Consider the following 22,850-nt stretch of genomic DNA (forward strand, 5'->3'; position numbering starts at 1 on the left):
AGTGATGGCGGCAGATCCGTCAGAAACACCGTCTTTTTTGCCACACGGACCTCACAACATACTGTATGCCATAAAACTCAAATGTCACGTCGGTCGGAGCCGAATATAAAGCAGCCCTGTGAGTTCCTCCCTGCTGTAAAAGTATCACGGACATAAATCTTGTGGCTGAGAGCTACTGAGCAGCTAAAACTGTGCAGCCACGCCCTCCTCGTCCACTGATAACGTGTTAACTGATAACAGCAGCAGCAGAGCATCGTGGTGTGTTTTTACAGTTTTTACAGTCTCGTTGTTTTGGCTGGAGCCGTGTGGGAGTCGCAACAGTACTGAATCAAACTAAATATGGCTTTTGATTTATTTCTTCTTTGGCTTTATTTTATTTGAAACTTAAATCGAATGCAGTGTCAGACAGAAGAGCCGCACTGACGGCTCCCAGTAAATGTTATTTAAAGTCTGTAAGATTTTCTATATTGTTCTTCTTGTCATCAAATCTTCACGTTCAGGCTCAAACCAGCAGTGAACGGATCTGCTAACGAGTGTCGCGTGTGAATCGCAGCTGATGGATCTTCGTCCTCTGAGCCGTAAAAACTATTAAAACACATCAGCGAGCCGCTCTGCTGCACTGGGCGACATGTTCCTTCATCACCACGAACACACACACTGTAGTTTATTCTGACTCACACACACACACACACCGTCCTGCTGCCCCAAACCCTCACTACAGCACCACACGTGGATTCATCCGCCGCTGGAAATAGTCCCCAACAGATGCACTATAATAAATAATAATATAGTCAGTTCATTCACAAAAACGTTCCTCATGTGACGGCGTCTTTGAGGTGTTACAAACATGTACGACTTCCTCTTGTTGTGTAAAACTAAACTGTTTTGATGTTTGGAGTCGTTTCTCCTGTAAATCCCTTCCTGGCTGCAGCTCCTCAGATGTGCAGATCTGCTGCTTTTCCTCTGAACGTCTGTAATAACTGTGATGTTTGTTAATAACGTCGAGCTTCGGACTGTCGGTCGGACACGACGACACGCTGAAGGCGTCGCTTTGGGCTCTGGGTCGTCGTGACGGCGTTTCTCACCGTTTTCACCAGTTTTCCAAACCGATCGATCGATCGACGGAGAAAAGAATCGGCAGATGGATTCTGCCCAGTAGCTAAAAAACGGTTTCTTCTGTTGAAATGAAAGTCCACTGCAATGATCCAGCAATAAATAACCAGGTTCTCCAAGCACTAAACTTTCCCACCCTGCGGTGTTTTCATGTGTCGGTCTCAGCGCCTTGCTGTGGCAGCTTCCTGTTTACAGATTTACAACCTGCAGCCGCTCCGCGCATCGCTGCCACCCGAGCCGGAGCCCAGTCCGGCTCCCTGACATTTATGTTCTTAGCATGTTTTACTGTTCCTCCTTCTGAAGTTACAGCTGCATCCACGCTGCAGCCTAAAAAGGCAACAGGACATAAAGCTGCATCTCATGCTCCGATGTGAACGAGGTGGATGTGAGGACAAGGGTGTTACTCACCGCGTGGGCTGCAAAATGTGCGGATTTAGTTGGCTGCATACAAAAAGGGTCGAATTAGTTAAATTAGTTGGGCACGCTGAGCTTTATTCAGACCCGTTTAACATTTCTTCTCCCTCCTCATTCTTTGAAAATGACCACAGCGTGGAGCTTGTGGCGGAGCAGCTCTCCATGTATGGAAATGTGAGTGCGCACACGTCAGTGCAGGTTTGAAGGAGGGAAGGTGGTGTCAGAGTCAGCTGTTCTCTGATCAGTACAGAGGTGCAGTTAGTCTGGTCTGTATGTTTCTGTATCACATCAGCCATCACAAACTTTAAACTGTCCTCCACATTTGTTCCGTGTTATAATTCAAAATAATTGTTATAGTGACTTCAAAGTTTATTTACCATTATTTTCAAATGTTCTAAATTACAAAATCTTCGCAAAAATGTGTTACAGAACCCCCAAATTAATTTTTCATAATTTATTTATCATAAGTAACGCAAAATGTGTTAATTTTGTCATAATTCCAAAACACTGCCCCCTAAAATGTGTCGTCACAATGTCCAGGTTGTTTGTGGTTCCCCCAGATGTTTTTGTCGTCGTTTACATTTTGTTTATCGGGATTTTTGCGCCCCCCCCCCCCTTCGAAAATGCAATTTGTAATTTATTATTTCACATCATAATAATGCATTGGTCATAATTTAGAAATGTCCCTCCGTCTTTAATGCCCCCCATGAGTCAGCTGTTCTCCGACCAGGGGACTAACGCTGAGTCATCCAGGGGGTGTGGCCTGTGTGGCGTTCACAGTCCTCTCGTCTCTTTGGGTTTTTATCACGCTGAGCAGTAGTGTGTCGTGGACTCACAGGGCTCTCTTCTCATTGGACCTCCTCTGTTGTCTGACATACCTCTCCTGGTATTTCCCCCCTGGCCTGGCCCAGTTCCTGCCTCTCCTCCTCCCTCTGAAGCTCTGGTCTGGTCTGGTCTGGTCTGGCTGACCACACCTCTGCTTCTCAGTGCTCAGAGCCGTTGGCATCAAGTCCAGGAGAAAACAATGGCTTCATATCTCTGCATCGCAGCTAATTCCTCCTCTGTGGTGAGGTTGGCACCCTCGCCACCACCCTCGCCACCACCCTGTCCTAACCGCATCCTCTAACCCTCCAGTGACCGCACATCCTGGCGTGATTGTGGTGTTTTTTGGCCATGATGAAGAACTCCAGTCCAGTCAGGATACTGAGGAGAACAGTTTACAGTAACAGAGAGGAAACCAAACAGCACAGAGTTGTTCTGGATTTGTTTCCATTAAGGAAGCCAAGATGGCAGAGATCTTTTTTTCAAGCTACCCCAAAACCTTGTGATGTGTCATAACTGTTACACACACTCATCACGCGCAGAGACTTTCTGCACAAAAACACATTTATTTCCCGATTTCACTCCAGATCTGATGACTTGAAAGCCTCCGTCTCCTCCTGCGTTAACGGCAGTCTGAAGGGCCGGTGAGGATGATACTAACGGTGTTACGAGGGCCGAGTTTCAGTCTTTGGAGGGCGAGTCAATGTAACCTCAGTCGCTCAGTACAGTCCTCCAGGGTCTTTTTTAACGGGTGTCGTCCGTCACCTACTTTATTCTTTATTTGGATCCCTGGCAGCTTCCACGAGTGGCCACTAGGTCGTCCTGCGGTCCAATAAAAACAAAAACATCGTCCAGAAGATCAGAAAACAAGTGAAGTAACTCGACACACGGGAAGGTCGAAACTTACAATGCTTCGGGTTTTTTACCACCTCGGCTAAACAATTATCGTAAATGGTAGAGCAGTCATGTGAAATTACAGCTTTAGATTATTGGGAACACGCAGCAGGATCTGGTTCTCTGATTGGCTGAAAATGTGGTCATTCGGGCCAAACAGCAGGTTCACAGCCGACTGAACTCTCTGCAATTAACAAGCTTTTGTTTTTTAACACGTTCCTCGTTCCAGACCTTTCCGTCACCGCTGACATCTCACATTTTCTCAGTAACTTTAAAATAAGTCTGCTGTTGTTTTATTCAACGGCTGTTTAAAAATACAACCGAGCCGATCAGAGCTTTGTAGGCTGGACACATTAACTTCCCGAGACACAAAACTGGCAGAAAAATTACCACAAAAATGTTGTTGTTAGAGGTCGTACAGAAATAACAATTCTAAAATTGACATATTTCTTTTATTATAGCGGAAAAACGTCCGCGTCGACTGAAACCAACGTGGACGGGACGAGTGCGTCGCTCACTGACTGATTATGGCAAAATAACGAAACACATTTTCGGACTGAATAATGAAAAGAAACGAGAATTCAGTCTGATTTACGAGGTTCGTTCTGGACACGAACAGACGAGGAGTCACGCTGAGTTCACCTGCATCGGTCAGTTTAAACACCTGGAGTCAGTCTCTGCAGCTCTGGACTGCAGACAGTCCTGCAGACGTTTCCCTGCAGAGAACAGAGAGGAAGTGTCTCGCTGTCTCTTTCATGAATGGAGGCGACGTCAGAGAGCTGAAGTGGAGATGAGGCAGAGTGCTGAGGGAACAAAGCGTCTGTGTTTAGACAGAGAAGCAGGGCAGAGATGGAAGCTACAGTCTATTCCAACCCCCCCCAACATGCAACATGGGAAAGTGGCTACTGGTATTTATTCCTCAGCGAAACACATCAGGGGTCGAATTCACGGACCCTGAATTAAGTGATGCAGTGCTGTTTGTAGCCGTGGCACTAATTTCCACAGATAATCCCAAGATTACATCTTAATTTTCTGTATATCTCAAGATGTTGTCTCGTAGACACGGCGTCTTTATCTGACTAATCCTTTCTCCCATGTCAGTCTTTGTTTCCCTCCGCATGTTGAGGCAGTGTACATGGAGCTGTAGTCAGAGAGAAACTCCATATATATATATATATATATATATATATATATATATATATATATATATAATATAAAGAGTTTGGAGGATCAGGTCTTCTTTTAGTTTTACCAAAACCAATAACAAAAAAACAAATGGATTAAACAGAGTTTTTATCTGCCCTAATGTTAGCTGAAAACCTCAACATGCCCGCCTACCCATTTCGATACCAAGACTTAGCATATCATAAGCTAACGCCATTATTTTGTGGGGTTGGAGGTTATATTAGAAAAAGCCCTCTTCAGGACTGGAACATCCACTGTGTGATCCTCCAGTCCTGGATGCTACTATACTAGAGTTTAGGCTAATGTTAACTGTTAGCTAACTGTATATAAAGTGGTTAAAACTTGCTAACTTTATATAAAACGGTTAAAACTAGCTAACTGTATATAAAGCAGTTAAACTAGCTAAACCTATATAAAGCGGTTAAAACTAGCTAACTGTATATAAAGCAGTTAAAACTAGCTAACTGTATATAAAGCAGTTAAAACTAGCTAACTGTATATAAAGCAGTTAAACTAGCTAAACCTATATAATGCAGTTAAAACTAGCTAACTGTATATAAAGATGTTAAAACTAGCTAACTGTATATAAAGCAGGTAAAAAATATCTAACTGTATATAAAGTAGTTAAAACTAGCTATAAAGCAGTTAAACTAGCTAACTGTATACAAACTAGCTAACTGTATATAAAGCAGTTAAAACTAGTTAACAGTATATAAAGTAGTTAAAACTAGCTATAAAGCAGTTAAACTAGCTAACTGTATACAAACTAGCTAACTGTGTATAAAGCAGTTAAAACTAGCTAACATTATTTAAAGTAGTTAAAACAAGCTATAAAGCAGTTAAACTAGCCAACTGTATATAAACTAGCTAACTGTGTATAAAGCAGTTAAAACTAGCTAACATTATTTAAAGTAGTTAAAACAAGCTATAAAGCAGTTAAACTAGCCAACTGTATATAAACTAGCTAACTGTATATAAAGCAGTTAAAACTAGTTAACAGTATATAAAGTAGTTAAAACTAGCTATAAAGCAGTTAAACTAGCTAACTGTATACAAACTAGCTAACTGAATATAAACTAGCTAACTGTATATAAAGTGGTTAAAACTAGCTCCACCTCGAGCAGCTCCAACAGTAAAATGCTGCTCTAACGTTGATGCATCAGTATTAACAATCTGATAATGTCAGATAGAATCAGATATCAGTCACAGGAGACAATTTACTGCAGAACCAGTACTTTTACTACATGAAGACGATAATACTTCTGTACTTTTACTTAAGTAGGATTTTGAACGCAGGACTTTAACTTTTAATTTTTACATTAATACTTACAATACATTAGTACCACTGAGACTGCTTTACTTTAATTCTGTCTGAAATCAAGGACCCATTGTTCCAAAAATGTCTGATAATTTTGATGAGTATTCACCGTTATCACTGTAACCTGTATACGTGCCGTGTGAGAGAAAGATTGACAGGTGTGGCAGCTAAGTTTTTAGCAAAGGGTCAAATAATCATCTTTAATTATGAGCACCTCTCCCCATCGACCTTCTGTATTTCTGTAATAATAGAGGAGAAAGGCTGTGTCCTCTCCGTCCCGTCAGCTGTGGACGAACAGCTTGCTGATCTCACGTGGCGGCCTCAGGCTCTTCACCAACTGGAGCTGCTTCCTCATTAATGTATGCTCAGGTTGTTCACTAAATTCCCCACATGCTAGGAGATCTAATGCCCGTCCTCCGCGCCCTGTTACCGAGCTAAAATGGCTTTTAAGAATGAAGCACTCAGTATAATGTTACAGATTGGGATATATTTACCAGGAAATGCTCTCAGAGGTCATGGAGGCCGAGAAGACTCGGACTAATCCAGAGCGGCAGAGCTCATTTTCCAAAATTACATTTGACTTCTTTTTAGTTTTAGATCATTTCAGTTTGACATTTTTGGAAATATAATCAATTTTGTATTTTATCCTTTAATTTAATTTATTTTATAATCTCGAATCTCATAATTTAGTACTTGTAATCTTGATTTAGTATTTTATAATCTTGATTTGGTGTTTTAACATCTTGATTTTCTGTTTTATAATCTTCATTTAGTATCTCGTAATCTTCATTTAGTATCTCGTAATCTTGATTTTGTATTTCATAATCTTGATTTAGTGCCTCAGTATATTGATTTAATATCTCGTAATCTTGAATTAATATATTGTAATCTTGATTTTCTATTTTATAATCACGATTTAGTATCTCATTTTGATTTAGTATGCTATAATCTTCATTTAGTATCTCATAATCTTTATTTAATATCTCGTAATCTTGAATTAATATATTATATTCTTGATTTAGTATCTTGTAATCTTGATTTGGTGTTTTAACATCTTGATTTTCTATTTTATAATCTCGATTTAGTATCTCATAATTTTGATTTAGTATCTCGTAATCTTGATTTTGTATTTTAAATCATCTTGTTTAAGTATTTTATAATCTTGATTTGCTATGTTATAATGCCGATTACTCTCGTATCTTAATATATCTCATGATCTTGATATAATATCTAAAAATTTTAACTCCTTATCTCACAATTTTGTTTTACCTTTAGTATTAGTATTTTTGTCATTCTTAACATTTCATCTGTGTTTTCTTTTTCTGGCAGTAATTGGCTTCCATAATTTCCTCTAATGCTGTTTGGTTGATTCATTCCTCAAAGCAGAAATATCAGCGGCCATTGCCTGAAACGATAACATTGCACGCGATGATCTCATGTGGGACTTATTCACCCAACTAAAATATTTGACCAATTTAGGCCGGCAGCACAGGCTGGGCCTCGGTTTCGGCTCAGAATACAGTTTATCATCCTGCTGACTCATAAAATGATTTAATGATGCTGCATTTAGTATCGTGACACAGAACACTTTGTTTCAGCAAGTCGGCTCTTTGGTGTTGAGATTATTTTGGTGTTTCATAGTTTAGGAATTCAGAGGCCAAGGAAGGGGCCGGTGTTTCGGGATAAATGGATGCTATTCCAGTTTGAGGGTGTGAGGGAGGGCTGCTGTGGGATTAAGAGACCAGGCATGCAGCAGACAGGAGTGGTTTAATACGGTCAGGACTGATGCATTTCACTGGCCTCCCATGATGCCCCCAGTTGGCACTGCTGTGGCGTCTGTCCGGGTTGAGGCTGGTTTTGTCTGATGGGACCGAACAGGGACACTGCAGCCTCTTTTCTTTTCTTCTCTGGTGTTAAATAAACATGTTGTAGCAAAGACACAAGATCACTTTAGTTTGACAATTTGGAAAATATAGTTTCCTGATGAGAAGATGGATATCAGTTTCATCTCTGTGCATCCAGTAACACAACAGATTTACATGTTGTGTCTTAGCTAACTAATCACCAATCCATTCTGTAGTTGGTACCTAGAAGCTAACTCTAAGCTAAAGGGACCTAGAAGCTAACTCTGAGATAAAGGGACCGAGAAGCTAACTTTAAGCAAAAGGGACTTAGAAGCTAACTCTAAGGTAAAGGGACAGAGAAGCTAACTTTAAACAAAAGGGACTTAGAAGCTAGCTCTAAGGTAAAGGGACCAAGAAGCTAACTTTAAGCAAAAGGGACTTAGAAGCTAACTCTAAGGTAAAGGGACCGAGAAGCTAACTTTAAGCAAAAGGGACTTAGAAGCTAACTCCAAGGTAAAGGGACCAAGAAGCTAACTTTAAGCAAAAGGGACTTAGAAGCTAACTCTAAGGTAAAGGGACCGAGAAGCTAACTTTAAACAAAAGGGACTTAGAAGCTAGCTCTAAGGTAAAGGGACCAAGAAGCTAACTTTAAGCAAAGGGACTTAGAAGCTAACTCTAAGGTAAAGGGACCGAGAAGCTAACTTTAAACAAAAGGGACTTAGAAGCTAGCTCTAAGGTAAAGGGACCAAGAAGCTAACTTTAAGCAAAAGGGACTTAGAAGCTAACTCTAAGGTAAAGGGACCGAGAAGCTAACTTTAAACAAAAGGGACTTAGAAGCTAGCTCTAAGGTAAAGGGACCAAGAAGCTAACTTTAAGCAAAAGGGACTTAGAAGCTAACTCTAAGGTAAAGGGACCGAGAAGCTAACTTTAAGCTAAAGGGACCTAAAAGCTAACTTTAAGCAAAATGGACCGAGCAGCTAACTTTAAGCTAATGCCACGTACGGACTGTAATTACAAGCGTCTGAGTTGGAAAAACTGTCCCCTCAGCCTCCAACTTGTAATTCTCTGTCGGAGATATCAGAAGTTTCTGACAGCGATGATATTTCCCACTTGGTGAGAAGAACTACAGAGGTGTCAACAAACCAACCTATAATGCGTAACACCACAAAAGTAGCTAATTAAAGCTATTTAGATAATCTGATTAAGGTGTCTTGGAATAACGAGAGTTTTCTTCCTATTCTTCTGCTGACATTGCGTAAATGAAGTGTAAGCCAGCGCGACCTAGAAGCTAACTCTTTGCTAATGAGTCTCAGAAGCTAACAGGACCAAAAGCTAACGCCGGCTGAACTAAGGAGACCTAGAACCAAACTCTTAGCTAACGGGCTAAGCTAATACACATCAAGCAAGCATGTTGGGGAAAAAAATCAGATTGTTCCTTCATTGAATCCAAAGAAGCTCTTTACTGCCAGGAGAAAAAAAACCATGAAAAGTTAGGAATAATCAAAATAAAAAGAAAGTAAATATGATGTAGTATCCCTTAATTTTGACCTAGTTTCTAATAAAACAGGTCTTTTGATTGTTTTGTCTTGTTAATTTTGTCTAAATCGAACTCTTGGGGCATGAAGCTCAGTTAAAATCGAGCCAAACAAACCAGCCATTCTACTTTAAAGCCGTCCACGTTTTTGCCGTGGTTTAAAAGGACCAATAAAAGTTCTCATTTAAGAAAACGTCAGTCGCAAGTTGTGCCTGAAACTGTATGTTTGTCTGTTGTAACGGCGTCAGAGGCGTGTGGAGAAACCAGATCCGCTGCTCAAATGTTTATTTGTGCAAACTCAGCACTTCACAGAAGACACAGACAGGTGCAGCCGGGAGGTCGGACAATGAGAAGACAGATATATGTATATGGCCGTCAGGTGTCGGGGAAAGGACAGGTTGGACAGTGAAGAGGGTTTAGTTTGTCCTGGTGTCAGCAGCAGGCGGCGGCTGATCCTCAATGAGGAGCTGCAACTGACAGCAGTCGCTCCCACACGAGCGTTAGTCAGCCAGAGGTCAGCGGCCCACATGTACACATATCACCTCTCCAACTATAATTATTAATGAATGCTTAATAAGAATAGTAAAACTTTATTTACAGAGCACTTATCAAAACAAAGTACAAAGTGCTTCACAGAGAGAGAAATAAAACACCGCAGTGAATGATGAAATATAAAGAAATAAAATACACAAAAGCAATAAAATAAACAGTTCAGGTAAAATCAGGATCTGCTTTCAGATAAAAATGTGTTTTGAGACGAGACTTAAACGAAGACTCTGACTCAGACAGCCTGATGTCTTCGGGCAGGTTGTTCCAGAGCCTCGGGGCCCTGATGGCCAAAGCTCTGTCCCCCTTAGTTTCCATCCTGGACTCAGGAACAGACAGGAGACCCCTGCCCGAAGATCTCAGACTGCGTGAAGGTTCATAAGGGATTACAAGGTCTAAAATATAGTCCGGAGCCATGAAGAGCCTTAAAAGTAATCAACAAGATCTTAAAATCAGTCCTGAAACCAACAGGGAGCCGATGTAAAGAGGCTGAACCAGGTGTGACGTGGTCGCAGCTCTCGGTCCTGGTTTACAGCCGAGCAGCTGAGTCCTGTACAGTCTGCAGTCTGTCAGAGTTTTTAGATTAAGACGAGTGAACGGGCTGTTACAGTGATCGAGGCGTGAGGAGATAAAAGCACGTACAACAGTTTCTGCATCACTAAGATTATGCGCATGCGCAATATTCATGTTATTAATTACACCTGTGTTTGACGAGTCCAGGTCTACTGTGAAAAAGGTCTATCAACTGCCAACTGAGGCTGAACTCTTGAGGCTAACACAGATATCAGTGTCATTTCAATACAGTTTTTACATAAACATCATTTAAATTAACATTTTTGATCCCATAAATATGGGACATGGAGCGATTGGGCCGTTTTACCCTGTAAAAATAAACTTGGTGGACAAACTCTATGCTGCTCATACGATACATCTGCAGTAAGATGATACCGTCTCTAGTATTGATCAGAATCCCTACTTATTGACTCTTTAGTGATCGGTGTTGTTTTCTCGCCGTGGAGTGCGTTTGCAAAAAGGTTTGTATTTCTTCATCTTTGTCTTTTTAAAGTCGGAAAACGTCTAACGGCGTGTTCAGAATCAAACCAGCACTACGTGAAGAAACCTGCGTTCATTTTAATGGGACCACCTTTTCAGAGATGCGTGGTTCTCGCAGGACGGCGACGCTGCAGACACGTGATGCTCTTATAGACCATGATGCATTGCTGCAGGTTAAACTGCCCAACAGGATATGAAGCAGTTAAAATGAGCTCGACCTTAAACATCTGCAGCAGGAATATGAATCCAGAAACATCAGATATAATAAAACACTGACAGTGAGTACTTTTACTTTGGATACTTTAGGTACATTTAGCTGATAATACTTGTAGTGAAGTATTAGCGGTCTGAGTACTTCCTCCAGCCTTTCTGGATCCTATGTCAGGGTCTCACACGTACCTGAAACGACACGCCCGCTTGGGTTTTTTAACGTAGTGATGTTGTCGGTTAATTTCTTACTAGAATCGCAGGATTATTTCAGCAGTACAGTTTTCTTAAACAGATTACAGACTGGAGTCTGTCCACACTGCTTAGCTTCTATTTCAGGACACGTCTCAGTCGTGCAGCTGCGTCACAACCGGTCGAGACATTTCATCCACAAACTGCTGATAGAAAGCAGCTGCTCACACCAGCTGTCACTGTTTGGTAAGTTTATGCTTTTATCTCTGAAAGAAATTCACTTCTTTTTAAACCTTTTGTCTTTCCAGGCTGTCCCAGAACCGGTATCAGCACCAGAACCTGTCCCAGAACCAGTAAAAGTACCAGAACCTGTCCCAGAACCGGTATCAGCACCAGAACCTGTCCCTGAACCACTAAAAGTACCAGAACCAGTCACAGTACCAGAGACCGTACCAGAACCAGAAACTGTTCCAGAACTAGCTGCAGCACCAGAACCTATCCCAGAACCAGTATCGGTCCCCGAACCTGTCCCAGAACCGGTATCAGTACCCGAACCTGTCCCAGAACCTGTTGCAGTGCCCGATCCAGAGCCTGTGGCCGAGTCTGAACCAGTAACTGAAGCGGTCCGGCAGCCTGTGGCTGAACCTGAACCTGAGCAGTCCTCACCTGAGCTGATCCCTGGAGCAACAGAAGACCGTCTGCCGACCCCTGAACCCGTCGCAGAGGCATCGCCCGAGCCTGAACCAGAACCTGAACCAGAGACCGTCCTGGACGGTAAGACCGCTGAACGGCTGTTAGTTCATTTAAAGCAGTTTCACACGCAGCTCTCTGATGTGTGTGCAACAACTAGAGAGCTTTACAGAGTACAGCAAAGTACTCTCTCCACTGTAGCAGGGGTGCAGGTATCGGCCAGGTGTGAGCGATCCAGGTGTGAGCGATCCAGGTGTGGGCGATCCAGGTGTGGGCGATCCAGGTGTGAGCGTCCCCGTTGCCTTTCAGACTATAAGCAGGTCAAACTGAGCCCAACGCGACGAAGCGAGACAGTTAGCAGACCAAATAATCTGAATTAAAAACACCATGTAGCCGTAGCTCAGAGAGTAAAAGAAATATAAATAAATGAAAATGAGTTCGCGTCTATCCAGATGTTTATTACAACAAACTCACAACCTAACTGTTAATTATTTCTGCTGCTGTTATTACAGATGTGCAAACCGAAGTTAAACAGCTGTTTTACTTGATTTTCATGATTTCACTCTGCTTTGTGCAGCATGTTGCACGTTTTTCCGTCCAACCAAGAACACCACATCGTCCTCTGCGTTAAGAAACAGCCTTTTTTAAACAGGAAACTTACGAGATTTACGTCTTCAGCAGGAGCCAATGGGCTCGCAGCTGAGCGCCGCAGACAGGAAGTCAGACAGTACCGACATGTTGGTTTGGATCTGCACCAGCTTTCTTTTCCTGAGTACTATAATAATAATAATAATAATAATAATAATAATAATAATAAAACTTTATTTACAGAGCACTTATCAAAACAAAGTACAAAGTGCTTCAAGTGCAGAAATATAAAGAAATAAAATACATAAAAGCAATAAAATAAACAGTTCAGGTAAAATCAGGATCTGCTTTCAGATAAAAATGTGTTTTGAGACGAGACTTAAATGAAGACTCTGACTCAGACAGCCTGATGTCTTCGGGCAGGTTGATCCAGAGCCTCGGGGCCCTGATGGCCAAAGCTCTGCCCCCCTTAGTTTCCATCCTGGACTCAGGAACAGACAGGAGACCCCTGCCCGAAGATCTCAGACTGCGTGAAGGTTCATAAGGGATTACAAGGTCTAAAATATAGTCTGGGGCCATGAAGAGCCTTAAAAGTAATCAACAAGATCTTAAAATCAGTCCTGAAACCAACAGGGAGCCGATGTAAAGAGGCTGAACCAGGTGTGACGTGGTCCCACCTCTGGGTCCTGGTTTACAGCCGAGCAGCCGAGTCCTGTACAGTCTGCAGTCTGTCAGAGTTTTTAGATTAAGACGAGTGAACGGGCTGTTACAGTGATCGAGGCGTGAGGAGATAAAAGCACGTACAACAGTTTCTGCATCACTAAGATTTAAAATAGATCGGATATAAGTATTTCAAGATACAAAACTTCCACTAAAGGAACAGAAGGAGCCCTGTGCTGTAGTCCTTTGCGCTGTCTGTCTTCTGTAGTATATCTAACTTCCTTTGTTTGCTCTAAATCTAATCTCTGAATAGAGAAACAGCTCCTCGTAGCAGGCAGATGTCAGCGGCTGTGCGCAGCTGATAAGTTGTTTCCAGGACAAGCCGACAGAGTCGGGCTGCGTTCGCAGTGCAGACCCAGGTTTGACTGAGTCACACTACACAGAGTGATGATTGCACAGGCTTAGACAGAATGTATTAAAAAGCAATACATTTACAGTGAAATAATAATATAATCTCGTGATTAACCACCGCTCAGGACATTTGGTTATTTATATCTGACCTCCACACGTTAAACATGCGAGATACAGTGTGTAACGTGCTCTTTGTGCGTCTCAACTGTAATTTACTCAAACAGGAAATCCAGTCACTCACATAGCAACATGATGACCAGTTGATTACTTCCTGTCTCCTCAGTGTCAGGAGTGTGTGTGTGTGTGTGTGTGTGCGCGCGGTATCAGTGGATCAGTTGGCATGTATAGAGGTGGAGCAGCCAACTGCTTTAGGAGGCTGATACTTAATCTGGAACAGTCAGTCAGAGCGCTCGGCTGCCCTGAACAACAGCCGCTGTCCAGACTGACAGTCTGCTTTATGTCCCTCCGACCTGTCACACAACAGGTGGAGCAACAGGTGTGTGTTGCTAATGTGTGTGTGTGTTGTACCTGCGCACCGTATCATTAACCACTGGTTCGAGTTACAGTGCTAATATAGCCTAAACACCAAAATCCTCCACATGTCCTGAGTGGCTAACTGGCTTGGAGCATTATAGTACATGCTAATGCTTTAGCATACACCAAATTAAGTAATAGTAAATTATATGCTAACAGTTTCAGCACACATCAAATAATTTAATCAAAGTAATACGTTAACACAACATACATCAGTGAGGGCAAATTATAAGCTAACTCCAGGCAAAGTGTTAGTAAATTACACGGTAATGCATTAGCCTATAGTACCAATAAATGATATGCTAACGCCAAATCACACCAAATTAAGTATTAGTCAGTGATATGCTAATACTTTAGCATTAGTTATGTTATAGCCTATTCTAACACTATAGCATACACAAAGTTAGGTAATAGCAGCGGTGCAGGAAGTACTCAGGTCCGTTACTGCAGTAAAAGTACCGACACACTCTGTGAAACCCTCTGCTGCAGTGAAAGTGTGCGAGTGTGATCAGGAAAAAGCCCTTAAAGCATTAAAGCAGTGCAGCGTCCCTGTGGCTGCTGTGCTGTTATATATTCTGTCATCAGGTTATTATTCCTCGTGCATTAATGTAAAGCAGGATGTTGCTGCTGCAGCTGGTGGAGCTGGAGCTCATGTTGAACCGGTTTGTATCGGACTGCAGCTGATGATGCTTTTCATTCTGGATCCATCTGCCGATTCTTTTCTCCGTCGATCGATCGATCGGTTTGGAAAACTGGTGAAAACGGTGAGAAACGCCGTCACGACGACCCAGAGCCCAAAGCGACGCCTTCAGCGTGTCGTCGTGTCCGACCGACAGTCCAAAGCTCGACGTTATTAACAAACATCACAGTTATTACAGTCGTTCAGAGGAAAAGCAGCAGATCTGCACATCTGAGGAGCTGTAGCCAGGAAGGGATTTAACTTCTAACAAAAAAAATCATATTTTCTTTTGTTTTGTAGCAAAAATCTGAATCTGTAAAGTAACTAAAGCTGTCAGATAAATGCAGCGCAGTAAAAAGTCCAACATTTCCCTCTGAGGCGAGGCGGAGTGGAAGCAGAAAGTGGCGTGAAGAGAAAATACAAACATCAGTTAATGCAGCACTGACACCTTGTTAACATAATCTCATGAGGGTCTTGTATAAAAATGTATAAAAAGTCTTTAGATCTCATTCATGTGCATGTTGGCTCTTCTCTCCTTGTCCTGTGTGTCTCAGATGTGGCTGCAGCTGAAGACAAGGTGAAGTTCACTCCGGGAAAGAAACAGAGCAAGTTTGAGACGCTGATGACCAAGGAGGAGATCGAGGAGGAGCAGAGGTCAGTTTAATGGCGTGACGTACGACGCGTTGTATGCATGCTAACACAAACACGCGAACGCCTCCTGCTCTCTGCCCGGTTTTATCTGGTTTTGCCCTTTGTGTGCTGCCTGCATGAAACGAAAGCTGCTGTGAGAGGGAGCTGCTGAAGCTCTCATCCTGCAGCGGGATGGGAGGTGGACGGGCTGTTTCCTCACCGCAGCAGCTCGGTGATGCGCGGTCGAAGAGACGTTTTCGATTAAAGTGCGCGAACTAAAGGAACTCATGGATACTCAGGATGTCATCAGAAAGCCTTTCCTTTAACCCCACAACAGAGTTAGCCAAACTAGCATTAGCTAGCAAGTTACTGTTCTCGCCACTGGTGAAACTTTCATCCAACAGCTGTTATTGTGTCACCAAAGTAAATTTAGATTTTAGGCGAGAAGTTAACGGTTCGATTTCATTGGCGGAAGAAGTATACAAGCAAAACGTAGTAATATTACAGTGTAGAAATACTCTGTTACAGGTAAAAGTCCTGCATTCAGAGTGTTAGTAAAAGTACAAAAGTATGAGCATCAAAATATACTTAAAGTACCAAAAGTAAAAGTACTCATTATGCAGAATGGCCCATTTCTGAATAATATATATTATTGGATTATAATTATTGATGCAATAATGTGTTCATCACTTTATTGTTGCAGCAGGTGGAGCTCATTGTAATGACTTCATACTGCCAGGTAGCTTAATCCATGTAAAAAAAAAAACAAAAAACATCAAAATCTATTAGTTGATTTATATTTTCTATTAATAACCTGAATCTGCAAAGTAACTAATGTTGTCAAATACATTTAGAGGCGTAAAAAATACAATATTGGCTTCCAAAAAGAGGGGAAGTATAAAGTAGAATAAAATGGAAACACTCAAGTACAAGTACCTCAAAATTGTACTCGAGTACAGTACTCGAGTAAATGTACTCAGTTACTTTCCACTGCTGCATTTCAGGTCTGTGGTCGGTTTATCAAAGTCGTTTCTTCCTGTTTTCAGAGCTGCCGAACTGAAGACAAAACTAATTTTGGAGAATAAACTTTGGTCTCAGAGCGTGAATCTAATATTTGTTGCTGCCATGTTAAGTTTCATGTTTTTATTGGACCTTTGAGGACTTCTGCCTCCTTATATGTACAGATCTCACACTCTAATCAAATTAATAACATACTATAGATAGATAGATAGATAGATATCAATAAAAAGGATCAGTGGCAGTGTGGTGTATGATATTAAATAATATACATCGCTGAGAATAACCACGTCTTACTCCGAGTGTCCTCAGGAGTTTGGACTCCAAAGACCCAACGACACGAGTCCTGCAGATCCTTAAAGGACTCAAACCGCATTATATTCAGGTCCAAAAAGGGTTTGCTGGTCTTCACGGGTCCAAACATTTGGACGTGTAAGACCTCTAAACTGAGGCAGCTGATGTAGCCAAGCTAGCGCTAACAGTCATGTGCTATTATTACACCGTTAGCTTGCGCGCCACCTTTCGCTGCTGATGTGACTTAATGGTATTTTAAAGAAGGAGCCTGACAAGCTGAGTTTGTGCTGTTTGTACAGAGGACAAAGCTTTTTGATTTAGGAGGGGTGAAGAGTTCAGAATAGAACAGTTTCCTGGTGTGTAATAAACGTCAGAGCGAGTGTGACGACATACGGAGTCTTGTTCCAGTTTTATTTTAGGTGTAGCAGACAGAAGAGAAGCCTGTTAATGTTTCTGTCAATCGCAGTAATTGATTTATTCTTGTCTCAGTTTTAAATGAATGTGTGAAAGGTCAGGTTTTTCCGTCTCTGTGGATTCACACAGAGAGCAGCGTCTGTCTTCTCCATTCGTTTCTCTGGTCAACGCATCCCGAGGCCTGAGCGATGAAAGAGCGAGGCGTTATGTAATCTGTTACGTATGGTCTCTGTCTGTCAGTGAGGTCTCAAGCCTGGAGGTGGACAACGTTTTTCAGCCGAGTCAAAGGAAAGAGGCCGAGTGAGGAGAAATGCATTCTTCTGCTTAGTTTACAGTTTTGGTATTTCTCTTTCTTTTGTCAGCTCGGGGAGTGAGCGTCTACAGCTCCCCTGATTGGAGGCTTTTTAAACTCCCGAAGCTCTTAAAATGTTTCTGTGGTTTTGGCAGCGCTGCTTTATTATGTTTCCGTTGAGTTTTTAAGGAGAAGCATAGGAGGTGAAAGTGTCTTTGTGTTGAGTTTCCCTTCTCGTCACAGTCTGAGTTGTGTCTCGGGGGCCAAATAACGTCACAGATTAATAAATATTTCTCCAGCAGAGGGAAAGAGTTTGATGCTGAACCTCGTCCAAGTTCCTCATTCCTTCTCCCCTCACTAAGCTTCTATAAACTCAGTCCTCAGCTCATGCGAATGATGCCTGTGTCCATCCCAGCAGTCAGCAGCCACGCCCTCGACTTAAGGCTGGGTATCAAACCTCAACACTTTCTGAGTACCGACCAAAATGTGCCCGCAGCATCGAGTGTCATCGAGTTTTTAAAGTTGGCATTGGTCAGATTTATGAGGGCAACGTGTGACGCACATCAAATCCCTCAGGCCGTTTTTCTGTTCTCTAAGGCTTGAACTATAGTTTACTGAAGATAAACATGAACATCTGAGCGGCTCTACGTGGAAAAGGGTGTTATGGGTAACCATACGCTCGCGGCCACTTCATTAGGTACACCTGTACAACGCAATGCGATCCAATACAGCAGCTCTGCCATGAATTCTACTTTTACAGAACTTATAAGTTTTCGTTGACTGTCAGAAAGGTAATAATTCTGTTTATTACTGAGGTCGCGGTGGGTGGTGCTGCTGCATTATATTGACAGGTGTTTCTAATATTCTGGCCCTCTCATGTATGTTAATGGGGTGGCCAAAATATTAGAAACACCTCTCAACGCAATGCAGTCCAGTTCAACACCACTGCAAACTGCAACCTCAGTAGTAAACATGAACATTATTATCCTTGTAAAGGCAGAATGTATGGCAGAGCTGGATCACCTAATGAAGTGGCTGCTTAGAAGCTGATGTACTACACGCCTCTCAAAGCTACCTGATTGACTGATCCAGCTCCCCCGTGCACATTGGGTTGCATGCGGCCCTGAGAAGCGAGTTCCAACCTTAAGCCTTAAACCTGCGATGACTTATGTCATCAGGATTCGCCGTTGTCCTGTCTCCAAGCAGCAGTTTTATCACGTTGACAACTTGACTGGTTGTGTTTGTATTCAGGATGTCCAATGTGCGCTGCGGGTGCAAAGCTGTACCAGGTGGCCGTTGTGTGTCGCACTGTGTTCTTGTTTACTCGTTCTGTGATCAGATAGTTCCTGGTTCTAGTTCCTGGTTGAAATCAGTGAGTTTTAGACCATTTCGTTTAGGTTTATGAAGCTAATTTTAAACCTGTGTGCTATGTTCTGTATATTACGGAGCCTCCAAAATCCTAAAACGCACCACAAGACAATACCTTGTACTTGATATGTGACATTTTCTTGTGTGCATACGATATGGATATTTCATGCTAGATAATAATTTATACACACAAGACACAGATCTTTAATCTTACAGAAATGCATCAGACAATATCTTGTGCACAGAGGATAAAAACATATGTCATTCAGGACTTTGGGGGCTCTGTATATACACTTTTTATATATAGATTCAGTTTAAATAAGGTTTTGTAGAAATTGAAACCAGCATCATTTAGGTATAAATATCAGAAGTCAGGTATTGTCGGTACCCAGCCCGTCCCTCAACTTTAGTTTATCCATCTGTCTTGTTTCTCCTCCTGACTCCAGGTTTACTGGAATATCCGAGCATGACGCCCCAGTTTTTGTGGATAATTTACATTTTTTGGTACAAATGTGCAGCAACAAATGTTGTTTGTGTCTTTGCTCTCAGCAGAGTGTCTGACTGCCTCCACCTTTATCTTTTCAGGATAGAGCTTACATCTGATTTTACCTCTCTATAATCAACCTCAGCAGACACACAGTGTGTTAGGAAGGACATGGTAAGGAGATATTTCTGTTAAATAACCTCCCAATAACACCCAGACCTCCAGTCCTCTCCCTACATCTTCCCCAACACCTCACAAGTACGGATCGACTGATAGTGGATTTATGTCCAAAACCAAAAATAACCCTTTTGTCTGTCGAGAAATTGTATGTGTTTGTCACAACCCTCATTTTATTTTAATTATATTGATATACAAGTTATTTACAATGGGGAATGTAAATAACCAGATGAATGTACAATAAAGTGTTCCGAAAACAAACGAAAGCTTTTAACAATGAAACACTGGATTCGTCAGTGTGCGGTTTTTGTTGCTATGATCTGGGCGTCATATTTTTTTACAAAAACGTAATTAGCTAATAGAAGTTAGTTTTATTTGAAAGTAACTTTTCAGAGACAGTCGTCAGTCACTTTCTCTTTAATTTGTACATTGTGAACAGAGAACGAATACAGAAAATAATAAAATATCTCATCATTAAAGAATGACAGAAACTAATCGAACAGAGACTCAGACATAAATGCTGCATAGTTAAAGGAATAGTTCAAAACTCTCTTATTCTCTTTCTCTGAGAGTGAGACGATCAGATGGATATCACTGTCGTGTCTGTGTGTTAAGTTCGGAGTCCGGACGTTGTTAGCTTAGCTTAGCATAAAGACTGGAAACAGCTTGCCTGGCTCTGCCCAAAGTTCAAAAATACACCTGCGAACACCTCTAAAGCTCACTGATTAACACTTTGTGTCTCTGTCTGTGCACGAACAGTAATATAAAAACCATAGTTTCTGGTTTTAAGGGGAGTTATGTGTTGGAGCTTTTTCAGGCTAGTTCCCCCTGCCTTGACTCTTTATGCTAAGCTAGGTTAACGACGTCTTGGATCCCGCTCAGTACTGAATGCCAAGTCTCACCAGAGGAAACTAATAGAACAGGCATTTAATTTCACCATTTTCGGGTTTTTGGTTTTTTTTAAACCTAAAAGTATTCATTATTCATTAAAAACGATATTTTCGGCGCACCCGGTGGTTTATGGTTGAAGGCACTGACCGTAAACCACAACCTACCTGGTTTGAACTCGGCCAGGGACCTTTTATTGCATGTCTCCTTCATTTCCTGTCAACTCACCGCTATCGTTGAAGAAAAACGTACTTTCGTTTACCTGATGAGTCTGCTTACCACACAGACATGAGATTGATATCCACCTTCTTGTCGCATTATATAAGTGTAGTTCCCAAAATGTTCCTTATTCGTTTAAGTACTACTCGTACTATTCTTTTTATGTTCTATCAAATCAGTACTTTTCCTTAATCATGTAGTTTGGAAACAAAAGCTCCTGGCCGCATTTCCTGGATCAACCACATTGATGATGGGGTTTATTGGCACACCACAGATTCATCAGTAGAGGTTGAATATCTGCTCATAAATATCCATAAATAAATAATCAGTCTATCCCTACTCATTAGTCCACCAGTCCTCCCTGTGACGCCTTCACTGACCTCCCCCTTCAGTCGTCCTGAATCATCCTTTGACTCTCATGCTTTCATCTGGAGCCATATAACTGGGTCACATGGTTCATCTGTCTACACAGAGACAACCAGCGGTTACACCAGCGGTACTGCAGTATGTTACGGTACAGTGCAGCGGTACTGCAGTATGTTACGGTACAGTCCAGCGGTACTGTAGTATGTCACGGTACAGTCCAGCGGTACTGCAGTATGTTACGTTAGTGGTACTGTAGTATGTTACGGTACAGTCCAGCGGTACTGCAGTATGTTACGGTACAGTCCAGCGGTACTGCAGTATGTTACGTTAGCGGTACTGTAGTATGTTACGGTACAGTCCAGCGGTACTGCAGTATGTTACGTTAGCGGTACTGTAGTATGTTACGGTACAGTCCAGCGGTACTGCAGTATGTTACGGTACAGTCCAGCGGTACTGCAGTATGTTACGTTAGCGGTACTGCAGTATGTTACGGTACAGTCCAGCGGTACTGCAGTATGTTACGGTACAGTCCAGCGGTACTGCAGTATGTCACGGTACAGTCCAGCGGTACTGCAGTATGTTACGTTAGCGGTACTGTAGTATGTTACGGTACAGTCCAGCGGTACTGTAGTATGTTACGGTACAGTCCAGCGGTACTGTAGTATGTTACAGTCCAGTCCAGCGGTACTGTAGTATGTCACAGTACAGTCCAGCGGTTACACTGCAGTATGTCACAGTACAGTCCAGCGGTACTGCAGTATGTCACAGTACAGTCCAGCGGTACTGCAGTATGTTACGGTACAGTCCAGCGGTTACACTGCAGTATGTTACGGTACAGTCCAGCGGTTACACTGCAGTATGTTACGGTACAGTGCAGCGGTACTGCAGTATGTCACAGTACAGTCCAGCGGTTACACTGCAGTATGTCACAGTACAGTCCAGCGGTTACACTGCAGTATGTCACAGTACAGTCCAGCGGTACTGCAGTATGTTACGTTAGCGGTACTGCAGTATGTTACGGTACAGTCCAGCGGTACTGCAGTATGTTACGGTACAGTGCAGCGGTACTGCAGTATGTCACAGTACAGTCCAGCGGTACTGCAGTATGTTACGGTACAGTGCAGCGGTACTGCAGTATGTGACAGTACAGTGCAGCGGTACTGCAGTATGTTACGGTACAGTGCAGCGGTACTGCAGTATGTGACAGTACAGTGCAGCGGTACTGCAGTATGTTACGGTACAGTGCAGCGGTACTGCAGTATGTGACAGTACAGTGCAGCGGTACTGCAGTATGTGACAGTCCAGTCCAGCGGTACTGCAGTATGTTACGGTACAGTGCAGCGGTACTGCAGTATGTGACAGGCTAGTGCTCCAGATGGAGTTATCCTCTTATTATTCACCTCCTGTCTGATCTCAGGTAACAGAAAACACACCAGCATCACATCCGAGTCCTCGGTCCTGTCATTTCATCCTGGAGCTGAAACCTCCCAGTAGAAACCAGTATACACAAACCCAGAAAGGGACAAAAAAGAGGCCTGAGACGCTTGGAAGGCCAATGTGGGTCATGTGTTCTCCGAGGGGATAAGACGTCCATACAGGAAACACAAAAGATTCTATAGGAACCTTCAGCAGGCTTTAAGAGGAAACACAAAGGACACATTCTCCATCTGATTGAGTGTGTCTGTGAAGGCTGGTTAACTGATGCCAGGGAGAAGACTTAATGAAAACAGCCCCTGTTTAAAATAAGAAAGTAAATAAATCAGTCAGTAAGAAAATAATTATATTTTTGTAGACAGGGAGGGTAACAGAGTAAAATATAATACAGAAGTCCCACAAGAAATTCAGTGTTTTTGAAGGTTCTAATGTTCAGTTTGTGTTGACTGTCAGAGAGGATCTTTCAATTCAATTAAACTTTATTGTCAACAAATCACGCTGTGTCCCATTTCCACACTGCATACTAACTGTATGTAGTGTGTACTACTGTTTGTCATAGTATTCTGTTTATGTCGTATCAGGA

The 22,850-nt window shown here is 42.3% G+C and overlaps 1 protein-coding gene across 3 annotated transcripts in view; it reads left to right on the forward strand.

Moving 5' to 3' along the window:
• The window catches only part of si:ch73-366l1.5 (FILIA-N KH-like domain-containing protein), a 38,674-nt gene that overhangs the window by 5,286 nt on the left and 10,538 nt on the right, over nucleotides 1–22,850 (forward strand). For 2 of the 3 annotated variants that reach the window (XM_044181521.1, XM_044181524.1), the window contains exons 2-3: nucleotides 11,431–11,896; nucleotides 15,239–15,338. In XM_044181521.1, coding sequence (XP_044037456.1) covers nucleotides 11,431–11,896; nucleotides 15,239–15,338 — 566 coding nt within the window. Of the gene's footprint in view, nucleotides 1–11,430; nucleotides 11,897–15,238; nucleotides 15,339–19,284; nucleotides 19,358–22,850 lie in introns of all 3 variants that reach the window. The other variant, XM_044181523.1, reaches the window with a different exon arrangement.

This window comes from Siniperca chuatsi, linkage group LG21, assembly GCF_020085105.1.
Source record: "Siniperca chuatsi isolate FFG_IHB_CAS linkage group LG21, ASM2008510v1, whole genome shotgun sequence".
Lineage (NCBI taxonomy): Eukaryota > Metazoa > Chordata > Actinopteri > Centrarchiformes > Sinipercidae > Siniperca > Siniperca chuatsi.